General features: G+C 51.7%; 9 protein-coding genes and 1 non-coding gene across 10 annotated transcripts; 6 read left to right on the forward strand and 4 right to left on the reverse strand.

The window, feature by feature from the left end:
* Positions 1 to 209: 209 nt before the first annotated feature.
* On the forward strand, positions 210 to 3238 carry BO94DRAFT_560251 (Kha1p; the record flags this gene model as incomplete). Its single annotated transcript, XM_025614136.1, has 5 exons — positions 210 to 314; positions 358 to 774; positions 820 to 1482; positions 1529 to 2840; positions 3219 to 3238. 5 exons carry the CDS (start codon positions 210 to 212, stop codon positions 3236 to 3238), a joined length of 2517 nt encoding a protein of 838 aa, XP_025463035.1.
* BO94DRAFT_539395 (MFS transporter) lies at positions 3181 to 5488 on the reverse strand. The gene has a single exon (XM_025612698.1). The coding sequence runs from the start codon at positions 5012 to 5014 to the stop codon at positions 3356 to 3358; it is 1659 nt and encodes a 552-aa protein (XP_025463036.1). The 5' UTR covers positions 5015 to 5488; the 3' UTR covers positions 3181 to 3355.
* A 575-nt stretch (positions 5489 to 6063) lies between these two features.
* Positions 6064 to 7066, reverse strand: BO94DRAFT_254605 (uncharacterized protein). The gene has a single exon (XM_025606455.1). The coding sequence runs from the start codon at positions 6857 to 6859 to the stop codon at positions 6305 to 6307; it is 555 nt and encodes a 184-aa protein (XP_025463037.1). The 5' UTR covers positions 6860 to 7066; the 3' UTR covers positions 6064 to 6304.
* Positions 6867 to 6940, forward strand: BO94DRAFT_t277. Its single transcript has one exon. It is a non-coding gene; the product is annotated as a tRNA-Val (tRNA).
* A 1458-nt stretch (positions 7067 to 8524) lies between the features above and the next one.
* On the forward strand, positions 8525 to 10798 carry BO94DRAFT_627983 (HET domain-containing protein; the record flags this gene model as incomplete). The annotated part of the gene is made up of 1 exon (XM_025617450.1): positions 8525 to 10798. One exon carries the CDS (start codon positions 8525 to 8527, stop codon positions 10778 to 10780), a length of 2256 nt encoding a protein of 751 aa, XP_025463038.1. The 3' UTR covers positions 10781 to 10798.
* A 925-nt stretch (positions 10799 to 11723) lies between these two features.
* BO94DRAFT_525931 (ALDH-like protein) lies at positions 11724 to 13533 on the forward strand (the record flags this gene model as incomplete). Its single annotated transcript, XM_025610334.1, has 4 exons — positions 11724 to 12098; positions 12167 to 12463; positions 12556 to 12876; positions 12946 to 13533. Exons 1-4 carry the CDS (start codon positions 11868 to 11870, stop codon positions 13531 to 13533), a joined length of 1437 nt encoding a protein of 478 aa, XP_025463039.1. The 5' UTR covers positions 11724 to 11867.
* A 520-nt stretch (positions 13534 to 14053) lies between these two features.
* Positions 14054 to 14827, reverse strand: BO94DRAFT_560255 (uncharacterized protein; the record flags this gene model as incomplete). Its single annotated transcript, XM_025614137.1, has 4 exons — positions 14054 to 14101; positions 14155 to 14521; positions 14555 to 14655; positions 14702 to 14827. 4 exons carry the CDS (start codon positions 14825 to 14827, stop codon positions 14054 to 14056), a joined length of 642 nt encoding a protein of 213 aa, XP_025463040.1.
* Positions 14828 to 16516: 1689 nt separating this feature from the next.
* Positions 16517 to 18511, forward strand: BO94DRAFT_627985 (cytochrome P450; the record flags this gene model as incomplete). The annotated part of the gene is made up of 7 exons (XM_025617451.1): positions 16517 to 16700; positions 16743 to 16875; positions 16949 to 17140; positions 17204 to 17355; positions 17420 to 17661; positions 17722 to 17993; positions 18053 to 18511. The coding sequence occupies 7 exons, from the start codon at positions 16517 to 16519 to the stop codon at positions 18387 to 18389; spliced, it is 1512 nt and encodes a 503-aa protein (XP_025463041.1). The 3' UTR covers positions 18390 to 18511.
* Positions 18512 to 19219: 708 nt separating this feature from the next.
* Positions 19220 to 21101, forward strand: BO94DRAFT_539398 (FAD-binding oxidoreductase). Its single transcript, XM_025612699.1, has 6 exons — positions 19220 to 19704; positions 19765 to 19826; positions 19878 to 19968; positions 20027 to 20375; positions 20456 to 20655; positions 20742 to 21101. Exons 1-6 carry the CDS (start codon positions 19260 to 19262, stop codon positions 21014 to 21016), a joined length of 1422 nt encoding a protein of 473 aa, XP_025463042.1. The 5' UTR covers positions 19220 to 19259; the 3' UTR covers positions 21017 to 21101.
* Positions 21102 to 21848: 747 nt separating this feature from the next.
* On the reverse strand, positions 21849 to 23640 carry BO94DRAFT_627987 (putative oxalate decarboxylase; the record flags this gene model as incomplete). The annotated part of the gene is made up of 8 exons (XM_025617452.1): positions 21849 to 21999; positions 22076 to 22580; positions 22636 to 22756; positions 22823 to 22890; positions 22936 to 23107; positions 23152 to 23167; positions 23214 to 23303; positions 23358 to 23640. 8 exons carry the CDS (start codon positions 23638 to 23640, stop codon positions 21854 to 21856), a joined length of 1401 nt encoding a protein of 466 aa, XP_025463043.1. The 3' UTR covers positions 21849 to 21853.
* Between the last annotated feature and the right edge of the window lie 1427 nt (positions 23641 to 25067).

Genomic DNA, 25067 nt, shown 5'->3' on the forward strand with positions numbered 1-25067 from the left:
CAAGTGGCCAAGGTCGAATCTCGTATTCGACCTAGCCACGTGGACCCGCCAACCCCAGCAACAAAACCTGGGGTTCCCGCACATCTCCACTTCTCCCTTTGTTTCTTTTCTTCCCCCCTCCTTTTCTCACTGTTTCTCCCTCCTCTCTTCCATTCCTTCTGGTCATCTCACGACTTGGGTTCTCTCCACGGCCAGGCCTGGATACCACCATGGCCTCCAACTCCACCAAGGTCAAATCCCAGGGAGGCATCCTCGAAGGCAGCAACCCCACCCATTATGACTCCTCCAATCCCATCATCATCTTCATCATCCAGGTAATTTCCTCCCCAGCTCCTCTGCACTCTGCTGACCTTCCAGGCTGGCATCATCATCATTTTTTGTCGCCTGCTGCACTGGCCTCTCTCGAAAATTCGCCAGCCTCGTGTGATTGCAGAGGTCATCGCAGGGGTCCTGTTGGGTCCCTCGGTCATGGGCCGCATTCCCGGCTTCACCGAAGCCATCTTTCCCACGGCATCCATCCCCAACTTGAACCTGGTCGCCAATCTAGGTTTGGTGTTGTTTCTCTTTCTCGTTGGGCTGGAAACCAACCTGCGCTTCCTGGTCAGCAACTGGCGGGTGGCAGTCAGTGTATCGGCTGCAGGGATGGTCCTGCCTTTTGGTCTGGGCTGCGCCATCGCCTATGGCCTGTACAACACCTTTCAGAATGAGCCCGACACGGTCGATGTCAACTTTGGCACCTATCTGCTCTTCATCGGCATTGCCATGGCCATCACCGTAAGTCTTCTGACTCTGCTGATTCGTAATCTCTAATCCTGGTAGGCCTTTCCCGTCTTGTGTCGCATCTTAACCGAGCTCAAGCTGCTGGGAACCAACGTCGGCGTCATCGTGCTCTCGGCTGGGGTTGGAAACGATGTCGTTGGCTGGATTCTGCTCGCCCTTTGCGTCGCCCTCGTCAATGCTGGCACCGGTCTGACCGCACTCTGGGTATTGCTCGTCTGCGTCGGCTATGTGCTGTTCCTCATCTTCGTCTTCCGTCCGCTGTTCCTGCGCTTCCTCCGCCACACGGGCAGTCTGCAAAAAGGCCCCAGTCAGTCGGTGGTTGCCATCACCCTGCTGATCGCGCTGGCCTCTGCCTTTTTCACCCAAATCATCGGCATCCACGCCATTTTCGGTGGCTTCATCATCGGCCTGCTGTGTCCCCACGAGGGCGGCTTTGCCATCAAGCTGACCGAAAAGATCGAGGACCTTGTCGCCGCGCTCTTCCTGCCGCTGTACTTCACCCTGTCCGGCCTGCAAACCAACCTGGGCCTCCTCGACACTGGCACCGTCTGGGGCTACGTGATCGGCATCATCGCCATCGCGTTTACCGCCAAGGTGGCTGGTGGCGCCCTTGCCTCGAAACTCTGCGGTCTTCTCTGGCGCGAGAGCTTGTCTATCGGCGTGTTGATGAGTTGCAAGGGTCTGGTCGAGCTGATCGTCTTGGTACTCCCCATCCCCTCCTCTGCTCCCACACCAACTAACCCTCCAGAACATCGGTCTGCAAGCACGCATCCTCAGCACGCGCACCTTCACCATGTTTGTGGTCATGGCTCTCGTCACCACCTTCGCGACCACCCCACTGACCGTCGCCCTGTACCCCAAATGGTACCAGACCAAAGTCGAGCGCTGGCGTCGCGGCGAGATCGACTGGGCTGGCAACCCCATCCAATCTGACTCGCGCATCGACAGCGTTGCCGTGGTCAAAGAGCAACAACGATCTCTCCCCGTCCGCAAACTCCTCGTCTACCTCCGCCTAGACGGGCTCTCCAGCATCTGCACCCTCGCAGCCCTCCTCAGCCCCAACCGACCCCCGACCCCCAAGCAGCACCCCGACACCCTCGCCTCGACCGAACCTGCTGCGGAAGAAACCGCCGCCACCGAAATCGACGACCCCCCAACCCTCCAAGTCCACGGCGTCCGTCTCCTCGAACTCACCGACCGCGACTCCAGCGTCATGAAGGTCTCCGAACTGGACCACTCCTACCCCCTCTGGGACCCCGTCGTCAACACCTTCCGCGCCTTCGGCCAATGGCACGACTTGTCCATCCTGGCCGGCGTCTCCGTCGTCCCCGAACACTCCTACGCGGACACCGTCGTCGGCCTCGCCCGCGACGATTCCACCGATCTGCTGCTCCTCCCCTGGAGCGAGACCGGCTCCATGGCCGAACACGCCCACCACACCACCACCTCCCTCCCTCTCGACGACCGCTTCACCCCTTCCGCCCCATACACCGACTTCGCCGCCAGCGTGCTCTCCCACTCCCCCTGCAACGTCGGCCTTCTCATTGAACGCACTCCGCAACGCCGTCTCCGTGATCCTCCCTCCCTCGGCGCCCTCAGCATCCACAGCCGCACCAACCCTCTTCCTCCCCCACCTCCACCCACCGCACGAGCCCACCACATCCTCCTCCCTTACTTCGGTGGCCTCGACGACCGCTTCGCCCTCCGCTTCATCCTCCAATTACTCCGCAACGACCAAGTCACGGCGACAATCATCCACGTCGAACTTCCCCGGCAGTCGTCCACTTCCCCAACCCCGACCCAAACATCATCCTCCAAAACTCCCCCCAAAACATCAACAAACCTCAACCCCCGAGACGACTCAGACGCTATCTACCTCGCTGCGTTGCGGGATTCTCTTGACGAGGAAATCACCTCGCGCGTGGTCTTTCGCTCCTTGGACCTGAGCGATACTGGGAAAGAAGACGTCCTGGGGAAGGTAGTTGGCCATGTCCGCGAGGAAATGGGTAGGTTGGGCTCGTCTCAGCGGGCAGGGAATCTGGTCGTCGTGGGACGGGGAAGTCAGTGTGCGAGTGGTGGGGTGGAGATTGGCCAGAATGGAGAAACCACCCCGGTGTTGGGGACTGTTGGGGAGGCGTTGGTTAGGATGGATAGTCGAGGCGGTGGGAATATCGGGAATGTTCTTGTTTTGAGGGCGGGGGGGGAATGATACCGGTAATGGTAATGGTGGTGGGACGTGATGTTGGTGATGATGATACCCTGGTAGTTAGTTAATCTATATGTTCAGTTAGATTGAGGTAAATATGTTTCCTGCATGTTAATCTTGACATCCAACACCCCCCGATTTACATCCATTACATTATCCACTCTACAATACGAAAGAAGACAGCAAGTCATGATTGCTCATGAAAAATCCTTTTTTATATAATATATAACAGATCGTGAAAGTGAGGTATAACTTATATACTTTGGGGCCACAAAACAAATTCATAACACCAACATCTCATATATACATATCAATCCATCCAGGAGAGATGAACTCAAAGGAGTTGAGTTGAGTTGGGGTAGGAGGGCATTAAACCTGACCAGCAGGACCACCCGCACCCTTCTCACTCTGATTACCGCCATGGACGACCCGACTGGCGAGCTTACTGCGGGCGCGCAGCTGAGGACCATACCAGAACAGGACGTAGGGGATCAGAGTGAGGAAGGTAGCGATGAGGGCGAGGATCAGACCGGCATATTGGCTGCCGACGTTGGTGAAGAACTGGGAGGCGAAGAGCGGGGAGACGGCACCGAGGGTGTTACGCATGAAACCCTGTCCTGCGATGGCAGAGGAACTGCTCTCGCCGTAGCAATCGGAGGTGAAACTGTAGCAGGATTCGAAGATGAAGAAGATACCGATGCAGATGAGGACGAGGGCAATGCAGGGAGCGATCCAGGGGAGGTCGGCGTATTGGGTGAAGGAGTAGATGAAGAGGCCGATGGGGAGCCACACGGCGCCGAAGAGGGCGCCGTAGAGACGGGATTCGGGGCGGGCGTTGCCGGTGGCGACGAGGGAGTTGTATTTGCGGATTTGCAGGAAGTTGAGACCGAAGCCGATGGTGGCACCCAGGGCGAGACCGATGTAGGGAAGGCCCGAGACACCCTCGTTCCAGCCCTTCTTGGTCTGGAAGGTGATGGGGATGACGCTGAGGAAGAGGAAGGTCAGGAACCAGGCGAAGGAGATCCAGAGACCGAAGGCGAAGACGACGGGTTCGGTGATGAGCATCTTGATGGCCTTGACGGAGGAGTTGTGAAGCATGACCTTGAGGGAGGGGGCCTCGAGATCGTTCTCGGTGACGTAGCGGTCGTCGCCGGTTTGGGTGCGGAGGAGCTTGGCGCGCTTGCCGAGGGCGACGCTACCGCGGGTCTCGGGGAGGCAGAAGAGGATGATGATGCCCAGGGGGATGTTGGCCAGACCCTGGATACCCTCGACCCAGCGCCAGTGAAGGGCTTGGTCGATGAAGCCGGCGTAAATGGGGGCGGCGACGGTACCGAGGATGGCGATGAAGGAGAAGGTCGCGACGGGGATGGCGCGTTCCTCCGGGTAGTACATGTCACCGAAGGTACCACCGACGAGGATGGTGCCGACACAACCGAAGAGACCGAGCAGGGCACGGCAGACGATGATGGTGGCGATGTTCTTGCCGAGGGCGAGACCGATGAACATCAGGGCGAAGCAGGCATAGGAGCCGACGTAGACGACGCGACGGCCAGCCAGCTCACAGAAGGGGGCGAGGAAGAGAGGGGCCAGGGCGCAGGTGAAGTTGAAGGTGAAGAGACCGAGCTTGGCGATTTCTTCGGTGGTGCCCAGATCGGAAGCCATATCGCCAATACCGGAGCTGTAGGCGGTGGTGGCGAGACCGATGAAGAGGGTCATGAGACACAGGAGGGCGGAGATGAAGGCCTTGTACTTGGGGTCCCAGTTGAAGGGGTTCTCCTTGTCACCGGGGGCGAAGTCGAGGACGATGTATTGGTTGCCATCCTGGACGAGGCGTTGGGTGGTGGTGACAGGGAAATCAAAGTCGACGGTCTGGAGGGGACCATCTTGGGCGGAAGTATCAACGCCCTCGAGGTATTTCCCACCGGCCACGCGACCCGATGCTGTGGAGGCTGTCAAGCTGGAGGGGCCGGACTCGGCATTCTCCGTATGGGAGGAGAGGGCGGGTTGAGATTTGTCCATTTTGTCCATGTTGAAAAGATGGCGAAAGGAAGAAGGGAAAAGGGACAAAGAGGAGTGAGAGAGGAAAGAAGAAGGGTCGAGGATGGGGGAGATGGGGGGGATATAAAACAAAAACACGGGGGAAGGGGCGAGCCCGTTTACTCCGTGGGTAAAGACTCCGGTTTTTCCCTCCTGTCGGTCCACCCAGGCATAACCGATGCTTCGATATCCTTCTGGGGTGCGTCATAAAGTCGGGGTGGAAACTGGACGGTGGTCCCGAGGCTGGAGAAGTTTTACTGCCCTGCACGAATGACGCCGGCCAGGGCCAGGCTGCTCCATCCGCCAGTTTGGGCTGTGGATGGGAGTTGTCCACTTGTCCTGCGCCCCTCGTCCAGGCATCACATTGTGGTTCAAGTGGGTCGCAAACTCTGCGGTCGATCTATTCTGGATCGGTGGTTTGGGGTCTGAGAAACTTCGGGGAAATTGGCCATCCTTGCCTGTTCCTTGCCGGATCAGAGTTTTGCAGAGATTTCAGAGATTTTACTCTCACAGACAAATGGTAGAGAAATTCTTGTACTCAGGAGATGATTTGTGCAGTCGATTTGACGCATTCTTCCCTCCATTCCCATCTACGAGCAACCCTCATGGCCCTTCCCCCTATTGCAAAAGACGGGATCGCCTCTCGGGATTCGCCCGAGAACGGGCCCATAACCAGAAATCCTCGGCCAACCCTAAGCCAACCATGGACCAGTCGGCATCCCGAGAAAGGCAATTCAACCATCGGGCCGATTCGGAGCGTCGCCACTCCATGGGTCCATCCCACGCTATTCGGGGGTAGTCTCGGTTTCACCTCGGCGAAAACTTCACCGATGCTGAACCGGGAAGCAGGTGCAGTGAGGCGGATGCACGCCGTCGCCTTCTTAGCACCACGCTGACCATCCCCCCATGTCAAAGGCCAATCCATCCATGATCGTGTGTAACCCTCAGGGATGTCAACGTGCTTAGCTTGCCCCAGAATATTCATCTCCTTTTATGTATATAGGTAAGGGGAACACCCTTGCATTGGTTCCAGAACTTTGGAAATGAACAATCTCGGTGCAAGTGAAACCTCGTAAACCACGCATTCTCCGGGTCCACAGTCCAAAGCAGTTAGTCATAAGCAGTAGACAAAGCCAGGTTCGCAGACGGCGCCGGGCAGACCGGCTGACCTCTGCTGCATCTGGACCACTCTGGATGGCTGCCTCGCGCCTCCCAACCATTTTCAGTTGGTATAGTGTCATTTCACCCTTTATCCGGAAGACCGTTTAGCCTAAAGGCGTGTTATTCGAAAGACAGACCAAGCTGGTCGGTATGCCGGGTAAGCTCTGCTGCGGTGATTGTTCGATTTGACACGTATGGGAAATCTCCACTATCCCGAGTGGCTGCGAGATTCTTCTCGGCTCGGGATGGAGAGGTGAGGATGCAGATGGCTGAGGTGAGGCGCCGGGTTCGTCCGAGGCAGCGTGACCGGTCAGCCGTAGCACGGCAGTGACGGCATGCCGTGCATAAGACGGAGGAAGCTCCGTCAGGTAGGGATGCCGAACTATTGCATTGGATCGGTGTGGGGGGAAAAGGGGTGGAGTGACAGTTGAACTGGTGACATTCCAAGCTGTTCCAAGTAGGTGGCAAATCGATTGTCTGATGAAAGTATAACATGTACTGCGTGGTAGTCAATGGTAATTGGTGGTACCGTGCGAAGCCTGACATGAGGCATGTGGTGTCAAGCTGAGATAAAGATGGATCGACTATCGGAGCGTGGAGATGCCGGTGATGAGACCGTGGGCTCCGATCGGAGTTACCGTTGGAATCTAGCTCACAGCCGGCAAAAGCAAACATAACAGGTGGCCGGATGGTGTAGTTGGTTATCACGTATCGTTAACACCGATAAGGTCCTGGGATCGAGCCCCAGTCTGGTCATTACTTTTTCTTTTTGCTTTTTGCCCCATCTTTGAGTTTGTCTACGCTGCATTTGGCTTAGTGTGAAAAAATATGCAGAGTCTAACCTTGTTTGCCTTCCCCCAACATAGCCATCGGAGCTAGCGCCGGATCTGGATTAGTGGATGGCCGCTGTTTCGTTTGGATTCCCTTGTTTGACATCCCCGACGTCATCCATCTTCATCAACCAAGGGCCCAGCTAGGCGCCGGAATGGACGAGGTACAGACTACAGGAACATCGGGTGACACCGCTTGTCTGCCGTCATCGTCAACGATCAGAAGCTGCACACTTGAATCATGTCGTGGCCCCACGGATGTTACAGCCGGCCCAAATCAAGAAACATTCGGCTTCCAATGTTCATTTCATGCCCAATAACCACTCCGTCACTGGATTCTGCATCGTCTGCTGTCATCGTCAGACATCGACCGAGCATATGATGTGTGGTCTACATTTTGAGGGACTTTCGGCCGGTGCCCAATTCCTTCAGGCTGTCAGTCGATCTTCACTGCCGACCCGCTTCATCAAACCTTGGGGTTTGGAGTAGATGGCGATCTCAAAGTTAACACCTCTAGCTCAGCCGAAGCGTGGATCGGATTTTAGGTGCGGCAAGGATCCGCTGTTAAGTTTGGGAATGTGGTGCGCGAAGATATATTGTTGAAACAGTTGGTGGGGAGTGGCAAGAGCAGGGAATAAAACAAACGGAATACATTCGAGATTCAAAGCTCAAACGTGAAGAGAACACTAATGTTTCAAATTTGATATATTTTTCTAGTGTTGTTGACTACTATGTAGATTAGCAGTCAAGTGCCGAGACTGCACCCGAAGTAGTCAAGGATGGCGGAATGCTGCCGAATACTAACACGGATGCTCTAGCCTCTTGCAGAGTATTGAGACACAAAATCAGCAATAATAGAGATCGGCGATCTGCTGAGGCAGAGAGGCAGGTGTTTGGCTTGTACCAGAGCCAGACAATATCACCTGACTACAGTCCAATTCTCACTAGCCTGTATAGTCCTTCGTCTCTGATTCGTTATCTAGTCTTCAGTCCACTTGTTTGTGACCTATCAGGATTGACCTTGTCCAATCTTCATCTACCAACTATACATAGGAATATACGGAAAGTCCAATGTGTATGGCAGATGTGTTGGTACTCTTGATGAATCCTGCTAAAGCAGATAGGCTAACTCACCATCCACAGGTGCGTTGTACTTAAATTGGAGAAAAAGTCAGCAGTGAGTTGAGTCGAGTAACTATGGAGATATGCTCATAAAAGATGCATTTTTGCTGCCTCAATTTCAGCAGCCACTTCATCATCACCACTTTGTCATCCCGGTAGTGATCTGCATGGTTTTTGTCTATAGTCAACCCGAGCCAACTATCTTACATGATGGTTGATCAATAGATCTCTCCAAGTCCATACATGAAGATACTTTGTGCTGCTTCGATGTGCCATCATTTTGACCCCGGACATCCCTGCTAGTCCTGCAAGTGGGCGGGGCTCTATCCGACACATCCCGGCCATAAGCAACTCATCATTGGACCAGTTCTAGACAACTCACCATCTTATGCACAAGTACATTGGTAGAGAACGGGTGAGAGTTGGCGCGACAGATCACCAGCGACAACCGAAGGTGAAGGGTAGGTGCTTCCCACCCACTTCCATCACCCTCGTTCTCCGAGTTCAGTTGCACCTGGTTACTCAACCGATGATCTCACTCAAGTCATTTTCTCCTTTTTTCCGTTTTATTTTCTCCCTTCTTAAGCGGTTACGAGGTTACATTGACCTCGGTCGTGCCGATGAAAAGGGGACCGCTGATGAAGGGCTCTACAGTGATCTACCCCTACGGACAAAGACCTCCATCCGCCTTCTCTGTCTGTGTCAGGAAAACACAGAGACGGGTCAATCGGACTGCGAAGACTCCTTGATCCAGCTTAACCTACAGGTCGTAGACCTCGAGCAGAACCCTCCTCCCTTTCAAGCTCTATCGTATACCTGGGGTTCACCTTTTCTCGACGATGAACTGGCCCGGGAATATGACAGCGAGTCACACCCCAGATACATCTCCTTGAACGGTCGGAAGGTGGAGGTCCGCCGAAATCTGTTCGAGTTCATCCAACGGTGGGATTCATCACCGGAATCCATCCACGACAATCATTTCGAGGCAAGTCTGCCGGTTAAACATCTTGAGGACAGTGATGACTCCTTCAGTCATACTAAGGGTCTAGAGACTAAGCCTGTAACTTACCTCTGGGTGGATGCATTGTGTATCAACCAGGATGATCTCATTGAGCGCAAAGAACAGGTTATGCTCATGTCTCGCATCTACACCAAGGCAACTATGGTGCTGGTGTGGTTGGGGATCGAGGACGAGAGTGTGGAACATGCGGTGGAGTTTGTCAATGACCTACAGACCGAGAGTTATGGCGAGGCGATGAATCACTCCGACAGAGTGCAGGCTGCTGCGGACTGGTGGCGTAACCGCACATGGTTCACTCGGGCCTGGGTGATCCAAGAGGTCGCTTTAGCTCAGCATATCCGGTTGCTCTGCGGCTCAGAAGACATGGATTATTGGCAGTTTTTCAAATCCTTGAACTCCACCTCGTTAGATGGCACACACGTCGCTGGCGTCCCATTATTTCTAGCAAAAGGAGACGGGACAGGAAACTACCAGCCCCTTCATCTGATTGATATTAGGATTAGGATCTCCCCCGACTCGCGAGAGAGGAAGATGGTTCGCCAGAATATCGCCCAACCAGTTGCGACATGGGAACACAAACCGAGCCTTTCCGTGCTGCTATCCAAGTCATGGGCATTTCAAGCGACAGACCCTCGGGACAAGATATATTCACTACTGGGCATTTCGCGGGACGACTTTCGCCATCGTATAGAGCCTGACTATGAGGTTGACGCGGCTAGCTTGATCGTCCGCGTGGGTAGAATCTTCATGGAAGGGTCCCCTGACGAGCCTATACAAAGATGGACATCGGGCACTTGTGAGGTTTTAGAGCCTCTCGAGGGCCTTTCATTTGTAGAAGCTGGATATCTTAATGAGCTTGAATTGCCATCGTGGATAGCCAGTTTTGGGGTTGATCGCACTTACTACCGCTTGTGGATGTTGGACTTCAATGCAGGGCGCGTGGAGCTTGGAAGAACCATGGACCTTATTATACCATCCGACAACCCTCGAGCCCTCCACCTAAGAGGAATCTATCGTGATCGAATCATCATGACCATGCAAATACCAGGAAGGTTCCCGACGGAGCAGATAGAAACGATGCCACTGGCACTACTTCGCTTCATGAATTACCTACCTCTGATATACCACCCGACCGGCCAGTCCCGTGCAGAGGCCCTTCGGAGGACTCTTCTGGTCGACCAAACTGATGATTTGTTGCCAACTGACACCATTGAATCGGAACATCTTAGCAAACAACGACTGCACTGTGAGTCGGCACTCGAGGATGATGCCGAGGCAGACCAGCTACAGGCCATGCCCGAGTTTCAGGAATTTGTATATGGAACGGGTTCTGGGCCCACGCCCCTTGATCTAGGTATCATGGATAAATATCACGCGAAAGGAAGATCCATCTTCGAGACGGAGAACGGATATATTGGCCTGGGCTCTTGGTGTGCAGAATGTGGAGACGAAGTGTGGCTGATAGCAGGAGCCCGGACGCCATATATCCTTCGAGCTCTGCCTGAGGAGGATGTCTCTGGAGAGGTACCAGAACGGGTACTGATCGAAGAGGCTTATGTTCATGGAACGATGCATGGCGAGGAGATGGACGAGGAAGAGCTTGAAGAAGTAATTTTGGTGTAGGTCCTTGCTTAGGAACAGACTGACGGCCAAGGGATACAATCGGGACATGTTGTTGTGGTTAGACTTGTAGATTGGACATACTTCTCGAGTAGTACACACTTTCAATCAACAGTGAGAAAAAAAATCCCAAAAACAAATCCCTCAAAGGGATTCGTACGCACGCTGCTACTAAGCAGGGCGGAATTAGTAGACGATGTGAATAACCGCTCGACCATTGCGGAGCTAACATAAAAATACGAGTATGAGAAGTGCTTCTTGACCCACGACATACCACAATAGAACTCCAATTTAATCCATCCATTGAAAATGATGCGGAAATTTGCCGGGTTTCGCAGGCTACAGCGAAACCAGCACCCGAGTCCGGGCCCTAGTCCACTGAGTTTTGTTAAATTTGAGCGGATCCAGTGACAAATCTGTACCTTTTCGATAATAATAGTTTGCGGAGCAGATCCCCACATACTCTTCTCAGTTCTCACCACTCAAGAGTCAAGACATGTATAATTTTGATTCCACAATCGTGGAATCACGGATTTCCCCCGGCCAAGAAACCGCCGAGCTCCACGGCCACGATCGGTGGAGTCTCGGCAGAAGACCGAGACTTGCGCAGCCATGCCACAATTCAAGAATAGAGCAGAGCTAGAGAATGATGCCTCAATTCTAATCATCTATTGATTATAGAAAAGTACATATTCGTAAATAATCAACCGAACAACCTTTCAACTCTAAATCTAGGCAGCCATGATTATTTCGCCCCACTTAAGTCTAAATATCCCGTATTTCCGAACCATCACGCTCCTCCGGATATACACCCCAGGAAAATCAGTAAATTAACGGATATACCTCCCTAGCTGAATAAGGAAACCCGCCATCCGGGTACTACCCCCGGCAAAGAACTCACCTATGAAGCTATCTCCATTCCCCAGATCATACCCCGGAGCACAAACCCGGAGATTATCGTTGGCGGGGTTCAAGATACGGCTCTGGGGATCGGTATCTCTTCCTACTATCTAAAAGACTCGGGGCCCTGGAATAAAACCCCATGTAAACCCTACACAGCATTCCTTTCTGCAATATCATATCTAACACAATGAACACATCAACAATCCCCCTCATAATCCACGGAAAAGACATCCTCCAACCCACCCATGAACGCAAATACCCCATCTCATTGACAACACCACAACCCTCTCCGGGATTCTTCCAAGGCGCAACCCCAGACCTAGCAATCCAAGCCATCGAATCCAGCGCAAGTGTCTTCCCCGCATGGTCAAGGACAGATCCCTCCCACCGAAGACAACTTCTACTCAATCTAGCTAGGGTATCCCCCTTCCCCTGCCCCAATATCCCTCCCATTACACCACCAACCCTAACCACCAAGAAAACCAGCTCCTCCGCACCCAAACCCCCCACATCCAAACCCTTATCGAATCCGAAATCCACTGCTCGCATCAATGGACCGAGGAAAACATCTCCGTGTCGATCAACATGATCGAAGAAACCGCCTCCCTGATCACAGATACATTAACGGGAATAATCCCCCCATCTAAGGGACCTAGCTTCGCACTTGTCCTCAAGAAACCACTCGGTGTGGTACTGGGTATTGCGCCGTGGAATGCACCGCTTATATTAGGGTTCAGAGCCATAGTAGCTGCTGTAGCGGGGGGAAATTGTGTGGTTTTCAAGGTCACTTTCTCTTTCTTCATTTGTTTTTGAGGGTTGAGGAGATGGGAGAAAGAAAGTGAATGGGTTGCTAACCTATGTATGTGTGTATGTAGGGATCGGAACTAAGTCCCCGCACGCATCATTTCATCGCAGGATTATTCCGCGAGGCGGGGTTCCCACCAGGAGTGGTTAACTTCGTGTTGCATCGGCCGGAAGATGCAGCGGAGGTGTATGAGGTTATGATTGAGCATCCGGCAGTCAGGAAATGTAATTTCACTGGGTCGACTGGGGTAGGGAGGGTTATTGCGGCCAAGGCAGTGAGGGCGTTGAAGCCCGTGTTGTTGGAGTTGGGAGGGAAGAATTCCGTGGTGGTTTTGGAGGATGCAGACTTGGGACAGGCGGCGGAGGAGATTGTGAAGGCGGGATTTTTGAATGTGAGTTCTTGTTTTTTGTTTGAATATGTGTTATGTTGGTGTGGAGTGGCTAATTTGAGGCATGGGTAGAATGGTCAAATTTGCATGTCCACGGATCTGGTATATGTTTTTCGGTCGGTGGCGGGGGAGTTGATCGGGAGGATATTGGAAAGGTTGTATGCTGAGGAGAGACCGCATAGGGTTATTTCGAGGGCGAGTCGGGATCGGTTGATGGGGTTGGTGGATGATGCGAGGGACAAAGGGGCGGTTATTCATCAGGCGGGGAATCCATTTGCTGAGGATCCGCTGGGTTTCCCGGCGACAGTGATTGAGGGTGTGACGGAGAGTATGGAGTTCTATACAGTCGAGTCGTTTGGTCCGGTGTTTGGGATTGTGGTGGTTGAGTCGGAACAGCAGGGTCTGGAGATGGTCAAGCGGTCCGCATATGGTTTGTCGTCGGCGGTGTTTACGCGGGATCATTTCAAGGCGTTGGAAATGTCCGGGGAGCTTGCAGCGGGAGCTGTCCATGTTAATGCGGGGACGGTGCATGATGAAGCGACGCTGCCTCATGGTGGACTGGGGGATAGTGGATGGGGACGGTTCGGAGGGAGATGGGGCTTGGAGGAGTTTTTGCAGACCCGGACGGTGGTTTTGAATAAGTGTCGGGCTTCTTTGTAAGACAGCTCCTTGGTTTGATGATGCCCTTCTCTCCCCCAAGCCAATTGATAGCCTCTCCTGGAATATGCTCAATTTCTATCTAGCTTTTCATCATGTTTCTTCTCTCCTCTACCATATGAGAAGGAATAAAACATGCCAGCCCTAACCTAAATTAACGAGTCCGGCGCCGGCTCAAGCACAGCGACATCTGCCACTACTCCCAAGCCGTGGTGCTGGGTGACCTCATCAGATGTTTTGGATAAGGCGGCTGGACCGAGAAGCGTTAATCGACTACCGCCCGCTAGATCCAACTAATGTACCTTTTACGCAGCGAGCTGAAGAATTGCTGGGTTCTGAGAGTCTATAGTACAATTTAAATCAGGAAATCTGCAGCCATAATCATCCAATGCACACTTCCGGCTTGGAGCCGGGCTCAAAATAAGTTAGCTGGCTCATTTATAGCGCTATGAGTGAGTCATATACACTCCATGCTCAACTATCCTGAAGCATATCTCAGGGTAAGGCACATTGTGCCTTGGGATTAATAATATTCAAGATTGGGAGGTTCGCCTCTCTCTTGATCCTTCCTCTGCCTTCAATCAGATCTCTGTCTAAGCAGATAGGAGCTTGCCATTAACATACCAAAATATTTCCAAAGCTTGCTGCCCACTCGATCTCGTCTTCGAACCATATCCGCACCCGGCTATCTTGTAGTTGAGAATCCGAGTAGGACATAGAAACATCAAAATCAACCCAAACTATCCGCTCAGGATCCCCATGTACAATGAGAATATTCTTAGGATAGGGATCGTTATGGAGCACCTTGGCTTGATGGACTTCCTTCAGCCCCTGCATCGCAACCTTAAAGCAGTCATTGGAGTAGTTGACACAATTCAGACTTTCCGTTTTTGGCAAAAATTCGAGCAAGATAGCTCCTGGCTTATTGATGTCGTTTGCGAAGCGATCTAAATGGGGCTGATAAAGCGCCGGGTCGAGCTGGTCAACGTAACTAATATAGCGTGGAACCACACCCTTTTAGCACACTCCACCAGCTTGCAAATTCCTATAAGCGTTCAATTCGCAGCGCAATCGATTCAAATCACGACCATCTTGAGCATAGCCAGGATCACCATTATCGTGATACTCGGAAAGGTCAGCACTGGATTGACCAGACACGTAAGAGACATACCACTTTCAGACAGTAGCGATCATTGTTCAGCATAACCTCATAGATGGAAGAGGCCTCAGAATGTTGCAATGATGTGCAGAACTCTAGGACATCAGAGTCTACTCTTAAAGATGTGTTAGCATGCATTTTGAAAATGATAGTACGAAATGCTGTCCAGAGTCTCAATGGGATAACGCGACCATGTATTGACCGCGGCAACAAACCCATTACTAAGCAGGCTGTGTGCTACTCCTCACTGGTTGTTAATGCGATGATATCCTCTCTTCTTACCATACTATCAATTCAATCTTTATCCTAGTAACCATTCTTATTACGTACGTATTGATCCCTCACTGGGTAATACGCAGTAACGTTAACAGGGTATTCTCGGTAAAGTAGTTTGGCTAACCGAACCAGCCAGATTTAGCTATCTATATACTCATCATCCATCTCAGTTCCTCGATGATTAAGTCCGGTCGACAGTTCAACTAGTATTGATCCGGCTGACCAGACTTAATGGCTACATCAGTAATGCATACACGGTGTTAACTGCAACAAAGATACCATCTCGGATTCGAATGGCCTGGCGAAGCCCCCGAACCGGCGTGCATATGGGATTTCGTAGAGTGGAAAGGATGCGACCGACTGCCTGTTGTTATCCCTGGCCCTTCTGGACCTCGTCAATCACGAGGGTGGTACAGCCCAACCGGCTGGAAGACCCCGGATAAGGGAATAGACGCACGTGGAGTGGAAGATCACCAAGATCCAAAGGCGTATAGCTATCTTGATAAAGTGAATCTCTAGAACCACGGCCATAGCCGCGCTTGACGTCAAGTTCCACCTTCTACTAATGAAACTACTTCTGCAACAGAGTACAGTACCAGACTTAGTTCTTCATTCGATAGTGGTCTCACCTTATAACATTTCTCATATCCTCAGAAGCCTAGCTACTCCTTTGTGCCTACACTCCTCGGCCAGTTGCAGCGCGATCTGATCACCGGCATTGACGTGACGAGCATCTGCTCCCTTTTCCAGCAGCAACGTTAATAACTCTGCTTATTATCTTACTTGTCTTGTCTGGAACCAATATTCCTCCATGTTCAACATGCTACTTGACTGAAAGCTAACGCCAGATGTTATGATCCTCAGTGGCGTCTTGTGCGTCGGGAAAATGAGCTTGGAGCCTTTGGATAGTGACATTGCCACCCAAGCCAGCAGATGGGAACGCACGCCCTCATATTGCCTTATCCACACTCACCAAATTACGGTGACCAAACCCTTCCTTTGTATCGACCCGTTTTAGATCGTATCGGCTTCCTTGAGGATACCCGACCCAACCACGGAGAACCAACTAATGAGGACGCTCTGCATCTATACACTACTTGATTGAATGGAAAGTGGCACTTAATAATCGGATTTTGGCAAAAGACACTGAACTAGATTTGGTCTTCAAGCCTAGTCTGCATTGGCAACAAATAAAAGAAAAGGCAGAATGTACTGTGTAACGAAAGAAAGCTCGCTACCAACGAGTACGTTTAGATAATACTTCTATTGTAGCTGCTGTGAATGCGGAGTCGGTCTCCGCATCACTGCAACCGGTTTATTGGCCGGCTTCAATTATTACACCAGCAATCCTGGGATCAATGGTTCCACCATCATCCACCACAGGATACCTCGGCTGTCAATGACCCCTCCTTCAAGCCGACGGTCTGCAGACTAACCACTAGCTGCATGACACTATCCAGCTTATGAAATCTGACACCTGCAGACACGCAGACAATTTAAGATAAGACCTCCATCCGCCGAAACCTTTCTCATCACCATCCCATCCCAATCATGGCCGCATTTGTGATCGCCTTTTTCGGCCTCACCCTCTTGCTCATCCTTCGCCTCCGACAAAAACCCTCCCTCCCTCTTCCCCCCGGACCCAAAGGCAAGCCCATCATCGGCAATCTCGGGGACCTTCCACCACCAGACACGCCAGAATACAAGCACTGGCTGCAATTGCGAGACCGCTACGGTACTCCCATTCCTCCCACCTACCTATCCATCTAACCCACAGGCCCCATCAACTCCATCACCACTCTCGGTCAAACCATCATCATTCTCCACGATGCCCGCATGGCCGTTGATCTCCTCGAGAAACGCTCCTCCGTATATTCATCCCGGCCGCGTCTGGTCTTTGCCGGAGAGATGTAAGCACTCATCCATCGATCCATTCATTCATTCATCCATTTATCTAGTTATTTCCATGGATTAACCAATCAGAATCGGCTGGAATGACGTTCTCGCTCTACAACCCTATAACGGACGATTCCGCGCCTACCGAAAAGCCCTACACCAAGTGTTGGGAACCAAAGCGCTAGTGTCGAAATTCAATCCCTTACAGGAACTCGAAGCGCGACGGTTCTTGCAGCGATTATTGGATGATTCGGAGAATTTGGTACAGCATATTAGGACGTATGCCCGTTCGCTCCCTACCAAAACCACTAAGAGAGAAGAAGAGTAAGCTAATAATAACAGTGAAGCCGGAGCAATCATTCTCCAAATCGCCTACGGGTATACAATCAACCCAGATGGGCACGATCCGCTCGTGAAAATGGCCAATGAGGCAATGGAGTCGTTTAGTACGGCTGGGAGTCCGGGGATGTGGCTGGTGGATACGATTCCTGCTTGTATGTCCTGCCCCCTCTTTTTCGCAGATTCATCAAAAGAGAATGTTGAACCTAACAATTGTAGTAAAATACCTCCCATCTTGGTTCCCATTCGCCAAATTCCAACGTTTAGGACGCACCTGGCGTACCCAACTCCTCACCACCGTAGAAACACCCTACCAACTAGTCCGGGAGAAGATGGCCAACGGCACACAAACCCCATCCTACCTATCTAGTTTACTCAATAAGGAGAAACCCCTTACGGAAGAAGAGGAGTTTATTGCCAAATGGACATCGGTGGCGCTGTTCACGGGCGGGTCGGATACAGTGTGTCCTCTCTCCTCTCATCTCATCATGCACCGAAGATACATACTAATACTGATGTAGAGCGTCTCCACCCTCATGACCTTCTTCCTCGCCATGGCCCTCAACCCCGACGTCCAAACCAAAGCCCAAGAAGAGCTCGATCGGGTTCTAGGACCATACACCCTCCCTTGTGCTAGTGACCGTCCTCGACTTCCCTACATCAACGCCATCGTGAAGGAATCTCTTCGATGGTGTCCCGTTGCGCCGATGGGGCTGCCTCATCTCTGTACGGAAGAGGATGAGTACGAGGGATATCGGATTCCGAAGGGTGCGATTGTGATGCAGAATATTTGGTATACCACCTTTTCTTATCCCTTTGAATAATATACTATAAAGAAACTAAGAAAAACAGGTCCTTCACACACAACCCCACCACCTACCCCGAACCCGACAGGTTCAACCCGGAGCGTTTCCTCGGCGAAACGCCGCAAGCTGATCCAGCAGAGGTGGTATTCGGGTTCGGTCGACGGATCTGTCCCGGCCGAGTGTTGGCAGATAGTAGTATCTTTATGACTGTGGCGATGGTGTTGGCTATGATGAGGATAAGCCCGGAGGAGGGAATGGGGGGGAAATCGGGGGTGGAGTTGACGCCGGGAGTGGTGAGTCAGCCAGTTTTGCCAAGGGGTGGGGTGAGAGTGGTGGCGAGGAGTAAGCAGCATGAGGAGGTGGTGAGGGGAGATGCCCGGTGATATGGGGGTAAAAAGGAGGAGGGAGGTGGATGATGATAGGGTTTGGATTGCGACTGGTTGGGTTTGATATCCTTAGTTGTCACTGCACAGCCGGGTATATCAGGTTTATGAATGCTACTGCTACCACTTGATTGATGGACTGAACTGTTGATGACTGGAATATTTCTAAACTGGGACAGTCTTCCTCTTAAATGTTCAATCGAATTAACGTTTTCTAGCTGTAGGCGGAGATAATCGGTAAAGAATTTTCTATAATACTCCGTCGATGATCTAGAATTGTTCTTCGGAAGTAAATCACAGTAAGGTCCAGCTGATGTGATCATAAAATTAACCAACTTCCTTGAGTGGAGTAGTTACAGGGCTGATCACATACTGGTTGGGTGTACTGAAGGGTACCTTGTCAGTTGCTCTAGGGCAAACAAGGCTGAGGTTTGGCCAACCAACAAGACCTTAAGGAAAGTACGTGGCCAGCCGACTACAAAGATCACGCCCGCCTACTCCACTGTAGCTGAATGACGTTCTGCCCCATGCACCTCTCCTATCCAGGTATAGTGAGATCAGCCACTGGGGGTTGATCTGGCCGAGGGCTTAGCTGTCAGCGTAAGCCGGTGGGGCTACTACAGGGATCGATTCCTTCGCGCTGACATGCGCCAGATGGTCCAATCACTGGACATAATAATTATTTGTTTAACAGGTACCAACAGCAGATACAAGGCTGAGCATGAAAAGTGGTTAGCGAGTTGGCTACCCCAAATCCCTAGTAGCGTAATGATGCTACCTACAAGAAGCCATAAATCTGCACCTCCCCAGACCAAATCCTAACTCTTCAATTCACTTCTCACTTCTCACTTCCCACTAAACACAACAACCATGGCCTCCAACACTACCACCGCACTCACCCAACTCCAAACCCTCCTCCCCGACAAAACCCTCACCCCCTCCACCTCCACCCCCTACCAAGCCGCCCTCACAACCCCCTGGTCCCAAACCTGCTGGACCCCAGCAGCAGGATACATCCAGATCAGCACCATCGACGACCTCACCACTGCACTATCCATCATCCAGAAAACCGGATGCAAGTTCTCCGTTCGCACCACCGGCCATAACCCCAACGTGGGGTTCAGTAGCGCCGATGAAACGGCCATTGTTCTGGACATCCGTCAGCTGAAGACCATGGAGTTGACACCTGATGGTACAGCTCGAGTCGGGGCGGGATGTACCTGGGGGGAGGTGTATACGTGGTTAGAGGGACAGAAATTGTCTGCAATTGGGGGGAGGGATCCACAGGTTGGATTGGGGGGGTTCCTTCTAGGAGGTATGTACCACCTACATTTGGAACGAATTTCCTTGAGATGAAGCTAATAAGAAAGTACAGGAGGCATGGGCGCTCTGCCTAACCTCCACGGTCTAGGAGCAGACAACGTAAAGAACTTCGAGGTACCTCACCCTTCTTCCAACCCTAACCTCCAACTCACCTATAATGTATAGGTCCTCCTCGCCAACGGCACCCTCCTCAACGCCAACCCAACCACCAACCCGGATCTCTACCACGTTCTCAAAGGCGGTGGTTCTAACTTCGGTACCCCCCCCCCCCACATCCCCAATCAATAAACCACACCCTAACACAACCCGTATAGGAATAATCACTCATTTTACCATCCAAACCTACCCCCTAATCCCCATCCAATACAACATAACCCTCTACCAACCCACAGACCACACCGCCATCAACGAAGCCACCGTCTCCGTGCAAAACGCCATGGCCTCTGATCCGAAGATCGGTCTGTTTACCAATTTTAATAATGGCTTTGTAGCTGTGGGGTTACTCTACAGTCACCAGCCCAGTCCAGCTTCTACGTCTAATTCCCTACCCGTTGTGTTTGATCCCTTTCAGAAGGTTAAGAGTATGATGACAGCGGTGCCACTAACTAACGGGACTATTCTCTCCCTGGCTCAGGCGATGGGTCATGCGCAGGAGGCTAAGAAGTAACCTCCCCCCCCACCTCTTTCTCCCCCAATAAAATAAGTAAATGCTTGAATGAAATGGCTAATGCGAAGAATACCAGACGGGCAATAAGTACAGTTACGACCCGTGTTTCGGTGGCGTTATACGAAGAAGTATATAAAGTATGGAATGAAGTAAAGGAGACTCTTCCCGAAGGCTGTATACTGCATTACACCATCCAACCAATGGGCGAAAATGGTGTACGGGAGGGTATGCACCGAGGGGGGAATATAATGGGGTTGAAAGGGGTGGAACAATGTTGTAAGTCATCCTCTCTTCCCTCTTCTGTTTCTCTTCAGTGTTATTCCTTAGACATCACCGGTGAAACAAACTAACCTAATGAATAGGGTGGGTCTTCACCTGTGAATGGCCCAACGAGTGCGATGACATCGCCGCACAACAAGCAGTAGAGACCATGTCTGAACGGGTACAAACCCTAGCTCAGGAACGGGATTTATTGCTCGATTTCAAATGTATGACTTTTGCCACTGGCTTACAGAAGGTTCTCGAGAGCTACGGGGAAGACAACGTAAAGAAGATGAAAGAGGTAGCAGGGAAATATGATCCCGAGGGAGTGTTTCAGAAGTTACAGTTTGGGGGGTTTTTGTTGAGGGATCTTTGATCTTTACCCTCTCTCTATCTTCCTTTTTGATCGTTAATTGAAATAATGAAATGTGTTGAGGACTGAATACCCCATACAATTAACCATTCAACAAAACGTATAGAGTCCAATCGAGGTAATAATCAATTCCATAGTCCAGATCGATTAGGACATATCTACCCCCAATTCCTAAACTTTATGGTAATCCCACCCCCTCCCTCAAATTCTCACCCGATCTTATCTCCGATCATCGACGAACTACTCCAACACCAATATTCCTTTCCCACGAATAGACTACACAAACCTAAAGACCTATATCATTGAATCTGTCGATAATACCGGAAAATAACAGATAATACCATCCAAATACATCCCATATATCCTCTGATTGATCCCCAGACAAAGAAAGTGACTCCTACGTAGATACAAGTAATGTAGATATCCTCGGTTAAGTTAAACAAGAGGGGTAAGTAGGTAAGTTATGGCGTGGCATATCCTTACTGGCGGGTACCAGATAACAACCGAGGGATCAATAACCTGCCTGCCTGCCTGCCTGCCTGCTGTATGCTGTATGCTGTATGCTGTATGCTGTATGCTGTATGCTCGGACATCCGATCGGATCCTCCTCTACAATATCATTGGATCCATGAATGGCTAAATGCGGGGACCATCCTAGCCAATAACACCACACACCCTACCCTACCCTACCAACATCCTCCTTTCTCAAGAGTATATCATCATCAATTATATATCATACTCAATGAATAGTATTTATATTCCCCCAAGTAAGCAAAGCAATATGTCCAATCATCAACACTCATATCTCATCATCAACCCAACCCTTCCCCTCTACCCTATTTATACCGCCACATCAGAAACATTCGACCCCGCCACAACATACATCTTCTCCGTCTTCAATTTATCCAAAGCACTCTGTGGAAGATGCAACGTATCCGCTACGATCTGCTTCGGTGTAGATCCGATCCATTGGCCGAGGGCGACATCTATCCCATCATATCATGTCAGTATATCTCCTATCATCGTAGATAAAAACGAAAGGAAGAGGGAAAGGGGGGTTACCAGTAAATTCATCCGTCTGCAACACCTCCAAAAACACCAGATCCTCATCCCCCGTATTCTCAATATAATGACTATTCGACTGGGGGAAATATCCCACGTCCCCGGGCCGATAATCAAAGGTGGTGGCCGTGCTGGGAGCAGTGAAGAGCGTAGCGCGGGCCTTACCACTGATGAAAAACGTCCATTCGTCGCTGGTAGGATGCCAGTGAATCTCGCGCATGCCGCCGGGTCGTACCGTCACTAGGGCGGCGGCCGTGTTAGTGGAGATGGGAAAGGTTTGCGAGTCGACGATCTTGACGCTTCCGCCTTGGACTTCGTGGGCGGGTTGCTCGGAGAAATGGTAGGAGTAGCTCTGCGAGCGAGGGAGGATGCCTGCGGAGCCGGTCACATTTTGTTCTTCGATGTTGGTCGGGGCGGGAGTGCCGGGGAAGATGTAGAGTTCGTCTTCGGGGATGTCGTCGAAGGCGGCGATGGGGAGGTCGAAGTTTTTGGCTAGGACGGAGCGCTGTATTTATGGATTAGTGGGAGGCCGTTGGGAGAAGGTGAAGGAGGAGGATTACCGGTTGATGGGCAAACACCTCGGTAGCGAGAAAAGTGTTGTCTTCAGAAAAACTACCATCGTCGAAGATGAGCAGAAACTCGACGCCCGTGTCGAGGGCTTGGATGGAATGCGGAACACCGCTGCAACCAGTTAGTCGCATGCCAATGATAACCCTATCGGCAGGGCATCCTCGGGATAAAACCTACGGAGGGAAGAACCAGACATCGCCGGCACTCACGTCATCGACGAAAGTTTGACCATTCTCATTGACAGCCTGGTCAAGTCAGTCATCAACCAGGCATCCTGCAACTCAACTGACCTCAATCCGACACGATCCGTTCAACACCAGCGACCATTCCGAGGCCACATGCCAGTGCAATTCCCGATATGCACCCGCTTCCAGACGCATATCCACCCCGGCCATTTCCGTCGCAGCCGGCATCACCACCTCATTTTCCTGTCGCGCCCATCCGGACTCGTTCAGACCCAATCTATCAAATTAGTATCATCTCATGCATGCATCGTGATGGCTTACCGGTTGTGGCTGAGTCCTGGACACGGTTAGCATTGACTATCTCTGGGAGCATGGAGGCATACCCATGGGCCATTGGGCATTAATCGTCTGGCCATTGTCCGTCCCCGGCGGTGCCAGCTTGTCACTGTTGATTTTATCGTAATAGAGGTTGCCTAGGATCGGATCGACATGAGTTTATGCAAGTTCCACGGATCGACATGACATACGAGGGCCAGGGTCGGTGCCGCCCACGTCACCTCGGACGGGCTGCGGCAGGTTCTCGGCATCTTCAAAGTCCAGGTACACTCCCACGTCCGCCGCTTCGGTCTGACCGGGCACCGGCACGTAGGGAATATCGTCGGTGGTCTGGTCCGTCACCGTGTTGGAGGCTGAGTAGCCCAGGAGATCCTCGGAGCCGCGCAAAGGCGGGTTTCCCCCAGTAGGGGCGCCATAGATGGCAGGAAGGAGGGCAGATGCCCAGGGCAAAGAGTAGAGAAGAGTAGACTTCATGGTGAAGGTTCAGAGAAGGTTGCGGCTGATGATACAAACAAAATGCAGCGACGACATCCGCCTCTTTATAGCTTTTCCTCACCGGTCCATGCCAGCCGAAAGCGTCTTCACAAGATTGATGCCCATCCGCTCGCGGCCACTCCACGGTGCCCCCTCACGGGGCGGAGGGCAGCCGGTCCATGACGTGAAGTTTCCCCTCATGCATGGCGGATATGGATAAAGTCAATCCGCCTGTTGGAGAAATGAGCCAGTTGTTCACCAGGGGGCATCCACCAGGGGTCATCCACAGCGGGATTCATGCGGGGGTACCTAGGGTGCCTAGGGGATACCTAGGGGGGAAGGGGGCTGGGTGTGAGACATGAAAGGGAGCAAGCACCGTGACAAGGTTGCTGGTCAGTATTGATGACCGGACCGGACTAGTTAGAATGAGTATTTACTCGGTAGAGGACCTTGCTGGGGGTGGAGGAAGGGATGGATACTGGCCTCTGCCTGTGCATGTGCATTAGTATCTGCGTCTTTGTTTTTCAGGAGATCCATACAATTCGACAACCCGACAATACGGTTCTTTTTTAATCAGGTCAGATGCCCACTGACTCAAAACCACTGAAACAGGTGGAATCTCTCGTCAGACATGAAAAACGCACAGCCTTATGGAAGGCCGTGGCGGTGCCCCGCGTGCGGAGAATTCTGTAGGCCAATGCTTGACTGTCCAAGCACCGCGGCTCTGCATGGAACAGTCACGGATCCACTGAGTCAGTCAAGCCCAGATGACACGTCGATGGCGTCCGGGATGCCCTGTTTTGGATCACCTGCAGGTCGTCGGTCGGTGGGTTTATGGGTCCGATTGCTGGGATTTCCACCTCCTCGGGTTAAGGCCCCCGGTCATGCTTCATTGATGATTGCCCCGCACGTTGGATTGCAGAGTATTCAGGTTTGAGAGGGTATTGCGAAGTGAGTGATTTGTGTGTAGACAGGATAGATGAGGATGAAGAGTCGGTGTACGGGCCGTCTAACTAGGCAGCAGATTTGTTTATGCAAGTGGAGTGGCTGATGTACATACAGCAGCAGATTCCTCACGCAGAAACCTTCCTAGCGAGGTCGCAAAGATAGTAACATAAAAAGCAACTTGATGTTTATTCTATTCCATTTATTCTATTCCAGTTCTATTCCATTTCAATTTCAATTCCGTCTGTCTGTCATGCCAACCCAAGTCTCTCCCTATATATAGCACACCAGGCAGCCCTAATTCCAAGCCGTCCCTTACCTCCCATCCATCCCATACTAACAATCAAAAGCAAACCCATCCTCAACCCTCACAAGCAACCCCCAACCCATCCCTCACTCAATCAATTACTTCCAAACCAAATCCAAACCCCCCAACACCCCCTCCGTCCAAACCCACAACCTCCCCCCAACCTCATCCAACC

The sequence above is a fragment of the Aspergillus sclerotioniger genome, assembly GCF_003184525.1.
Source record: "Aspergillus sclerotioniger CBS 115572 chromosome Unknown BO94scaffold_35, whole genome shotgun sequence".
NCBI classification, from domain to species: domain Eukaryota; kingdom Fungi; phylum Ascomycota; class Eurotiomycetes; order Eurotiales; family Aspergillaceae; genus Aspergillus; species Aspergillus sclerotioniger.

Bases quoted from the DNA above. Each gene is read 5' to 3' on its own strand.
- BO94DRAFT_539398 (XM_025612699.1), top strand. From the start codon at position 19,260: ATGGCCTCCAACACTACCACCGCACTCACCCAACTCCAAACCCTCCTC. The intron at 19,705-19,764 runs GTATGTACCACC...AAGAAAGTACAG, and splicing joins GGGGGGGTTCCTTCTAGGAG to GAGGCATGGGCGCTCTGCCT. The intron at 19,827-19,877 runs GTACCTCACCCT...TATAATGTATAG, and splicing joins ACAACGTAAAGAACTTCGAG to GTCCTCCTCGCCAACGGCAC.
- BO94DRAFT_539395 (XM_025612698.1), bottom strand. From the start codon at position 5,014: ATGGACAAAATGGACAAATCTCAACCCGCCCTCTCCTCCCATACGGAG.
- BO94DRAFT_254605 (XM_025606455.1), bottom strand. From the start codon at position 6,859: ATGTTTGCTTTTGCCGGCTGTGAGCTAGATTCCAACGGTAACTCCGAT.